The 10,269-nt window shown below is 41.1% G+C and overlaps 1 protein-coding gene across 1 annotated transcript in view; it reads left to right on the forward strand.

Annotated features, from left to right (window-relative positions):
- Positions 1–3,682: 3,682 nt before the first annotated feature.
- Positions 3,683–10,269, forward strand: part of LOC137626890 (uncharacterized) — a 15,581-nt gene continuing 8,994 nt past the window's right edge. The window contains exons 1-3 of the mRNA XM_068357875.1: positions 3,683–3,693; positions 4,892–5,630; positions 10,183–10,269. The exon at positions 10,183–10,269 is cut by the window's right edge and continues 272 nt beyond it. Of these exons, the coding sequence (XP_068213976.1) occupies positions 3,683–3,693; positions 4,892–5,630; positions 10,183–10,269 (837 nt within the window). The remainder of the gene's footprint in view (positions 3,694–4,891; positions 5,631–10,182) is intronic.

The following is a 10,269-nucleotide window of genomic DNA, read 5'->3' on the forward strand; positions in this document are numbered from 1 at the left end:
CCAATTCTAAAGGTTGTGAATAAAAACTATTTATGAGAATTTCTTTTCCCCCTAGACCTTGACATTTTAAAGGAACCTCGTTTTGCACCTGACTGACTGTAATGTGTGCTTCCACAATAAGAGACATAAATACACCTGTATCTATTAAACATCTCTTAAAACCAGAAGGGAACTTAACGTTGATAACAGGTCGCTGGGGTGCTGTCATCCGTTTACTTCCTATTGGGTTGTCCTAGGTGCCGCTGGCGCCGCTGGGGTTCCTCCTTGTGCTTGCGGCGTCGACCAAGCTCCAGGCCCCGCCAGTTGTGTTGCTGGGGTCCTCCATCCTGGGGATGCCTGAGTAAAACCCACCGGATGATTGGGGTAATATGATGTCGTTCCCATCGTAGGTGTCATTCCTCCTGCTGCTTGGGGCGTTGCTGTTGCTCCCGCGGTGGAGGTTCGAGCGGCATTGCATTGGCTCGCGTAGTGTCCTCGCTGTTTGCAGTTATAACAATGCATCTTCTTCCGGGTTTTGGTCTTCGGGATTGCTCCTTGTTCCGACGATTTCTTCTGTCCACTCGGATGGCTCACTGACGATGATGACGATGATAAAGGTCGCTGTTGCCGTTGTCCTTGCAGCTGGCGTGCGGCTTCCATGCTTTCTATAAAAATCCGCACGTTTTCCATCGCCCTCTCCACAGGTATGGGCTGCATCAGTGCACCCCACGCATATCCGGGTACATGCATAGCCATAACCTTCTTCAACCAGGGGTCTTTCACGACTTCCAATGCATCATGGCCGTCCAAAAAGTCATCTAAGTCTGCTGGTATCAGCTCGAAGAAGTCGTAGTAATGTTCGCCTTCCTCCCGAACAGGAACGTAATTGCAAATATACTGATGCAAACTGGCAGCACCTAGGCCTAGTCTCCGTTGTAGGTGTACTTTTAGGTGTTTCCAAGACCTGGGCTCCATGAATTCCATGTCCCTTTTTACCCTCCTATGTGCTTTTCCTATAATTCTCTACTTTACCAAAACAATTCTCTGACGGTCTGACCAGTATCGCTCCGATATCACTGCTTCAACAGATGTGAGCAACTGTATCTTCAAAGATGGAGACATACTCTGACAGTGGCTCGAAACCGCTAGAGTCGCTGTGTCTTCCATTTCCTCCGAGCTTGGGTTCGAACCAATTTTCCAGTGAAGAGCTGTTTTGGTATGCTCCCTGCTGTGTTGGTCCCTCTGTGCCCTTTCTCCGTAGGCCTCCGACAGTTTCGTCGACCTCAGTGTACAAATCTTCAAATCCCTGTACACTCATTTTGTAATTTATCATTTTTTTCCACTAATCGTTGAATCAATCCCACCGCAAAGCCACCAAAATTGTCAACTTACAGATAATTCAAACAAAATAGATTTTCCGAGAGCGGGATTAGACAGAGATTAGGCTATGATTCAACTTATTGTATTTAAGTAAAAAGTTACATAGTTTTCTTGAGCACGCTTAAGTTACTTGAAAATACGGCAAAGCGTCTTTCTTTTTACATTAATGATATGTGCTCTTTTACATTTCAAATATCAAAATACTATTTTTGGGCGAACAATCAGCGAGGAAACAAAAGTACAGTTATATAAAATCATATTATTGTTACTCATACTTCATCTGTCTACTTAAAAAAAAACAAGTATAATTTTACACAAAGTTCTTTTGGTGGTGGTCTTGAACAATGGAGTAATTACGAGCCCTGGTACCTTGACAGCGACTCTAACCGACTAACTACAGGGCATGACACACCACCGGTCGTGGCACATGGCATCCATGAGTAGATGCCACGTCTCCTAAGGGTATCGAGGTAGAAGTCCGTTTTGTCTCTAACTGGATGCTTATCCGGAAGGCCTTCGTCTTCTGGTTTTTTCTCTCCCAAGCTATTTGTAAGAACAATGAGGTGACAGAAAAAAACCCTTTGTCTGCAGATTGACACGGTGACAGAATCCTGTCGCCGGTGGAAGCTGAGACAGCATGCATTCCCAGGCGAACCAGCAGGCAGAGGTCATTTACATGACCTCCAACAGGGGTTTCAAGCAGGGCCTACATGACACTGGTAAACACAAATCATGAAACAAAGGGAATAGGTAAAATCTAGTATCTGGTGAAATATTTCATGGGATTTATATTTCTCCTTTCAATGATATCTTATAATCTTTCTCTCTAAAATTGAACAATAAGAGGAAAAAATTCTACCGAAGTTTTAAATAGTATGTTTTCGAGTTATGAGCTTTTAGTCATCGGACAATTATTAACTATTGACGGGCAATAATATGGCTACTCACATTTTACTCTCTAACTCAAATTTTATCCTGAAAAGAAACAAAAATCAATATGTCTGGCAGCAAAGGTCTTAAATGACAATGTCAAATTACTTTAAACCAAAGGAACCATGCAATGAAAATTCATACAGTGTAAAGAACAACATCTTAGTTATCCACACAGCAACAGAATTAATGATATATTTTTATTTTAAGAAAAGAAAAATCAATCTCTACTTGAAGCTTTAACACTGGAAAAAATTTTACTCGACTAGTTCTTCATTTCACTTTAACACTCCATGAGGAAAACGGAATTACAAATTCGTTACTCTACACATAATCCTACAACATAATCTTTAATCATAAAACTACATATTTTTTTACCCCATTGCTTAACTTATGTGTGGGTTGATAGAAGTTCTACAGTTCCTGTCTGGAACCTCTTCAAATTTCTGGGATTGTCCTTGGCCTCCTTGGGCGTTCTGTGTTTGTCAGAGCACCCACAGCTGTTGATTCGACGATGAAGTCCTCCATTGTTAGAGCATTTACGAGCACCCAATCTGGTGATGATGAACGTCTAACGTAACCCAATAGATGGGTCTCGGCCTGTTATCTTGAATGATGAATTTCGATGTTGTTGCTCCCGCGATGGTAAACTGAACAAACCGGCCATTTTAGATGTCTATGTGAACGTACAATCTTCGTTCCCCAAAGGAACATTGTCTTGCCGCTCTCACGGGGACGGGTGTGCTTCCTTAAAAATGTTTCCTCCCCTGGGCGTCGACATTTCTGAGCTGCTCATCTCGGCGGAAAGGCACTAAGGCCTCTTACCTAATGGTCCTCCGTGGGTAACTAGTGCACGCCACCCCTCCTAGCTGCTACTATTCCCTACATCATTGTCAGGATTTTCTTCCTAATTTTTCTAAGGATATCCACTAGTCCTTTATCTTCTTTCGTTATACTTTTTAACTGACTTTCCTTTCGAGTTTTTCCTTTCCTCTTCTCCCTAGAAGTCTATTTATTGCTTCTTGTGTGTTATTCTAGTTTCTTATTTCATCATTGTTCATGTCTTAAATCAGTTTTCAGTAGATATGACATTTGGTCTCTTGCTCATTATTACACTTATTTTTAATGCTCTTTATCCAACCGTAAGGCCAACAATTTGTCACTATGTGTGGCAATTAAATAATGAATGATGAGAGGCGGGGAAATAGACGACCTTTAAATCATAAGAGGATTTATTGTTTAGGTTAATTTTCCCAGAACCATGAGCAGAAATATTCTTAAAAGTGAATATTTGATCAAGTACATCTTCAACAAAACTCTGAATATAAGTCTCTCGCTGACTTTTAGATTACTGGAACAGTTTATTGTAAAATGATCATAATGGAAAATAACAATGATTCACAGGTAAATTACAGACACACCCAGGGAGAATGTACCTAGAGGGGACACGGTCATTATAAAATTATTTAGTAATGGAGTGGGTATTTGTTTAAAAGAGCACGCTTTCTATTTCTCCAAAATTATGCAGTCCTGCATCTCTTCTCATCTTGTACAGTAATTAGGAGGTTCTTTAAATGGTGGGAAAGCAAGAAATAGCAAGATTTGTAACACAATGGGGGGAGGGGGAGGGGTTGTTTGAGGAGGTACTAAACGACCTGGAACCGACATCGTCAACATAGTCAATCAAAGAGAAGTTGGTGACATCAGCAGACATTTAGTATGTTTTGAGGGCACATAGAGGTGTCACGCAAGGAAGGGCGGGTGCCAACATGTGTACAGAACTGTGTACCATTTATCTGGTTTTTTTTCTTGGTAATGTAAAGTAATGACAATTAAGGGCTCCCATGTAATCTTAAGAGAATATTGTCTGTGTAAAACAATCAACTCGGCTATTATTTGTGCATGAACCACCCACCACATTCGTGTTTTCCTAAGTTGATTGAACGCCAATACGACCTAGATCGGGTCATATTAAATGGTGTCAGGTGTGAGGTAGAAATAGATTAACGTCTGTGCTAAGGGATTTTAGCCGATGTGCAATTATTGAAAAAGTGGAAACAAAAGATATTAATAATAATGGTTAACACGAGAAGTTCGATGTTGAGTGCCAAGTGACGGACAGAGAGGTGAAATGAATCCCCTAGGTATTGTCGACTCAGTACTCGGTGAACAGAATTTTGAAATGAGCCCACCATCACTCCTACAAGAAATCAGGCGTGAACTAGCGGAATTACGCAAAGATGTGCAAAAACGTCAGAACAGGGGAAGTCACATTACAATCTCAACCCGGTCGGGAAGTGTCATGGACACCACCATGACAGATGTGACCTAAAAGGCAGAAGTGGTAAATAAACTCAAAGTTTTACTAAGACCTGTTCCTGAACTTGATAATATACAGTCTGTAGAGGGATTCTTGCCGATCGAATCATTTTTGACAACCATCGAAAAGGCTACCCTTGTTGTTTTGACACTCAGCTGATTGCCCAAACCACACAAAAGATGACCGGGGCCGCGGCTTCGCTTTTAGATGGATTGGATCATGATATTAGAAAATGGGAGTCGTTACGGAAGGGACTCCAGAAACACTTCGCTCTCCATAAAGAAAAGAAAAACAAGGATTGTGGGCAGCTTATAGCCCGGACTTGCTGGTTGGAGTGAGCATCGCCGTATATGTCAACCTTATAACTAGAGATTTCTATAGCTTGGCACCTGAAGCAGAGAAGACACCAGAAGAAAAAGATGCATTCTGTCGAAGATTGTTAATGAAGGCTCTCCCCGAAACTGTAGCCGTACTCGCGTTCAAGTCTGGGAAACCCTTTGAAGTTGCCATCCCTACCGCACAGATAATGGTCAACCAGAGACGATTTGGACAGGTAGGCGGAGGGATGAACGCTCTCCCCCCACCCATCATGGTAGAAGCCCAACCTTCAATGCAGCCCGGCACCCAGCCAGCTTTGAAAACCTCTAAAAGATGGGTTGCATGTAGCAGAGGACCTCGGAGAGAAAGAGGTCTGAGAGGTAGGAATGTGGTGGCTGGGGGTTGTTGGAAATGTGGTGGGAGGTGGCCGCTCCAGGCTGCATGCCCCTCCGATGATCAGCGGCGGGGTTTTGGATGCCATGCCATAGACCATCTCCTGAACAGCTGTCCAAATAACAATGTCGACATAAGAAACCACCTCCCCTGCACCAACAAGAGGAAGGGGAAGACGACATGGGAAGGGGACCAAGTATCCTTCGGACCGTCCGTCAGACCCACTAGAACTGGGGACAGAAGTGCCAAGGAGTCAGCCGGCACGCCCCGGCCCAGCATTGGGGGACGCCAGTCAATACCCCAGTCAGCAGTAAGGGATACGCCCTAGTCAGTGAGCGTGGTTTCCCAGAGAGTGCCTGAGGGGGTTCGGGAGGTAGAGCAGCCGCCTCTCCCCACCGCTCCCACACATGAGAGTAGGAATGCTGTCCCCGTTCATGGAATAGATTTAGGATAGCGTATGCAATGCACTCTGCTTGATTCCGGGGCCCAGCGTATCCCTCATAGAAGAGCATCTGGAGACTGATGCTTTCCATACATCGAAGGGGTGCCTGGTGTTGAACACGGCTATTGGTCACAAACTAAAGACCCGACGTATCGTCAGACAATGATTCAACCTTCAGGGTCAAGAAGTGACCAATGCCTTCTATGTCATCCCGACATCAAATATTGGGGATATTTCCATTATCCTCGGGATTGATTTCATCAAGGAAAAGCAAGTGACTATACGGGGGCCTGATGGGGAGGGGTTAGAAGTGAGGTGGAAAGTGGGACCAGGGGGAAGAGACAGAGATACCCTTTATAGGTGAAACACGACCTCGAGTTATGGTCGCCCTCGCTGGGATAGCAAAGGCGTTTCCTGCCGGGCCAGAGACAGGTGAATCAATTCTTCCTCCACCCTTTACTCCCTATAAGTGGCCCCCGCACAGGAAATGTGAAAAGGCGACCTAGCGTACGTAAAACCACATCAATAGTGGGGGGATTTCATGTCTCCAGGAGTCACCACCATCACCGAAGGAAAGCTTGAAACTCCCTTTATAAATGTAAGTACCCAGTGTTTCCACTTAGACACTGAGTCAGTCTGCGACTATGAGTTATGTTCGATTGTGACAGCCGAACGGACACTGGCGTCCTCGTACTTCCTTGGTCAAGGTTCCAGTGGTGATAGGCTGAGAAAGCTCCGTCAAACAGCTGTTGGAGGACCCCAATTAATTATCACAAAAGACTGGGAAATATTGTAGGGGGTTTTGTGGACTTAATAGCAGTTGGAGATGAACCCCTGAGAGAATTACTAAGTTTCCATTTAACATCGAGACTGGCAGTCACTCGTCAATTCGTTTAAAACCTTATAGGAATCCCGTCTGTCATGTAGAGGCAATTGGAAGAGAGATTAATGAATTACAAGAGCAAGGCATGATTCGAGAAAGTGAGTCCCCTCAGCCTCTCCAATTGTGATGGTTCGTAAGAAGGATGCCTTTACTATATTATTCATAATTGACGTATATGTCATCAGAACAACCTATTTTAGGGTTTACTATGGAAATGCCCTAAGAGATGGATCTTTGAATCTACATCTTGAGTCTGGAAATGTTAAAAGGTTCTTAAATTCGATTATGTAAAATATAAATTTTTACACATACGCCGTTTCTTAATAAATCCCCAATTGTGGACATATAGCATCAGCCCTATCTTCTGATTCACCCAATCACAAGCTACCACGTCTTCAATACTTGGATCGGGGGGAAAACTCCTACTTGAGTCTTCTTAGGAACATTGGAAGATGAAAAAATAATAACTATGTAACCATTATGACTCCTGACACCACTTCAGGTTAGCTAGGACGGCACATCATACTTGGATGCCTTAGATTTAATCTTATTCATCTGCAATGTGAAATATTTAATTGGAAACCCACATTTTGAAACTCAACCTAGAAAGAGACTATTTATCTTGCACCCCAGACCACAATCCCCATTTAGATACTTAAATTCAGATACCACTGAGGATCCTGTACTAGCCCCTATAATATCATAGCTGACTTCAAATTTTACCAAGCCTGAGGTTAATGGAACCAAACACAAAAGTGAACCTGCTACTTAGGAAAATGGGTTTCTTGAGTGAATGCTTTTCTGGACTTGACTGCAAGCAGAGACAGTGGGTTTGTAATTGCTGGATTTATTTATATTTATTTCGACTAGCTTGCAAGTGTTTGGGTTTTATAACAGTAAGTGCAATTTTGGTTATTTTTGCTTTGGGGTGATTGTGAATGATAGTGAAAATGTATTTTATATCTCTTGTTAAAGTGTGATAGTTTAGTTAGCCATGATTGTTCGTAAGAGTTCTTCCTTTGAGTTCTTAATTTGGCCAGGACTGTGGTTTTGTCTGAGCTTGTATCTATACAATCCGTTCCGTTAAGGAACAGCACAATAATTCAAATACAATTATACAGGAAAATATATGAACAGACAGGTTATCAGTGAGAAGGGAGGGTGATAATGACCATATATAAAAGAAAAAAAAAGGAAATACCGTTACAATGTACAAGCGTGTGTGATACATGTGCGAAGTAATGTATGTCACATTACTATGATATTAGTAGGTTATCACATATCTATCAACTGCATGGTTTTATTAGGTTATAATACCAGCAATAAGATAGACGAATCCTGCATCTAGCCTTCCCTCACCAAGGTTAGAAAGTCCAAACAACAGTTGGAGACATTTCTGTTCAGGGATTCATCTAACATTTACGGCAGTTTTTACTACCTATGTTTAAGATTATTCATTCGTAAAAATGCTAGACAAAGCCCAATTCAAGGTGTGCTACCCTAGCCATAGTTACAATAGATAAATTTTTTTTTCTATTTCCATATCTTTAAAATAACCCATTATTCAAATTAATTAGTGACAACGAATGACAGAAAATTAAAAAGCAACAATATTCCACAGTCATTATTACATTTATGGAATAAGATGTATTTTTGCGTAAGCTATCTTAAAATTACAAAACAACAATAATAATAATAATAATAATAATAATAATAATAATAATAATAATAATAATAATAATAATAATAATAATAATAATAATAATAATAACTGGAGAACATTAGAATAGCTGAAGCACTTTTTAGAAAGAACTCCACACAAATTTGCCAATAATTTGTCCTTAAGTATATTGAAACAATAGAAAGATTGGATATAGCATAGTAATAATTATAGGCCTACAAAAGGGAACTAAACTACACTTTTCAACCAAGTACCTAGAATTTTCCTGTCAAGTTAGCCTAGGAAACCCACGTAATCACAACTTTTCAGTCTTGGATGAAACCTAGCATGATATCTGGCTAGCTAGTACCCTACATTTCTTTTTTTTTTACTTTTTCCAAAAATCAGTCTTTTTCCTAAAAATCGTCCAGTGACTTCTAGGTCAAGGTCAAGGTCATTAATATTGCACAGTTTACGTTGCCCCATGATCCTTTACATTTTTAATAAATTTGGTTCAATTCAGCCAAGTAGTTTCTGATTTAGCGTCTTTGGCCATGTGGCAGCCACTTTTGATGTCATGATATCTCAAAAACTACGTAATAGAACTAGCTCTGACTTGCATCTGCACTAGATCATGAACCAAGGTATCTTCAGCAAAAATATGAATGAAACTGATGCAGTGGTCTTAGAGATTCCGAAGACCAGTCTTTTTATTTAAATTTCTTCATATATAGGGGCGCTGCATAAACCTGCACAATATTCTTGATTTATGCTTCCCTTATATGGCTAACAATGCTGCTGAAGTTTAAAAGCAAACACTTCAATTTTTAGAGTTGTTAATGATAAAAAACCGGACGAGACTAATAATAGCAATATGAGTAATAACAACAGAACCCCACTTGTGTTGAGTTCTAAGAATTCCATTCAAGTACCTTGACTATCCTCTTTACAGAACACCCAATGGCAAATCAAGTATTCAATGTTCAGAATTTTTGCTGCCTTTATCGGATAATTTAACATCACTGGTAAATGTTAAGTACTCCACAGTACCAGGAATATGCTCAGTAAGGTAATACTATGGCACTTCTAGGATTTTTTTGTATCAGTCTTGGAATATATGAATTAACCAGAAATTATGATTGTACCACAGTACTTGGTCTATACTTAGCATGCAGGATTACAGTTACATCCAGCCAGGATTGTCTGGGATTTTTCTTAGTTTTATCTGAACATGTAGGATCATCGGTACATTACAGTACTTTGACTGTACTCTGCTTGAAGGAACCGTAAGCACTACTAGGGATATTTTTCTAGAATTTTTCTGGCTTTTTCATAACTTGTAACATAACCTGGATTATCAATTAAACTACAATGCCATAGCCATACTACGTATGCAGGTGCCATGGATACTTGCAGCAGCGTTTTCTATGAGTTTTTTCTTTCTTTACTGAGAATGTTAATTACACAGCAGTTTATGTACGTTTACTATAAGGCTTCATGTTCAAACATCACCAGGAATATAAGAAGGCTTTGTTGGAAATTATTAAGAACAATGTTATAGCCCCAGAAGTAGAAACTGAAAGCAACTTTATCATTTATCATCAAACAATGGGGACCAGATCCCTCATTATGACGAACAACACGGCCCCTCCCACGCCGGACTTTCTGAAGAAGTCATGTGTCCTACCGTTGATTGGAATGACAGCAATGAAACTTTCTAAATGTTTGTCTTGATACCTGGAACTGTTCAGCTGGGTGCTATTAAGATATACCAACTCCTCATGCACTACAAAAGCATCACTGGCAATATAATGATTATCGGCAACGCCCCAGACAGCAGAGCACTAAGGATCCTGCAAGCCCTGCTCATATAGCAGGAAAAGCCCAACCACACAGAAGATGCCGCCCCCCACCCTCCTGCTGTAGGAACACCAACCAACCTCTCTCCAACATCGACGAACCAT

Source organism: Palaemon carinicauda, chromosome 34 (genome assembly GCF_036898095.1).
Source record: "Palaemon carinicauda isolate YSFRI2023 chromosome 34, ASM3689809v2, whole genome shotgun sequence".
Lineage (NCBI taxonomy): Eukaryota > Metazoa > Arthropoda > Malacostraca > Decapoda > Palaemonidae > Palaemon > Palaemon carinicauda.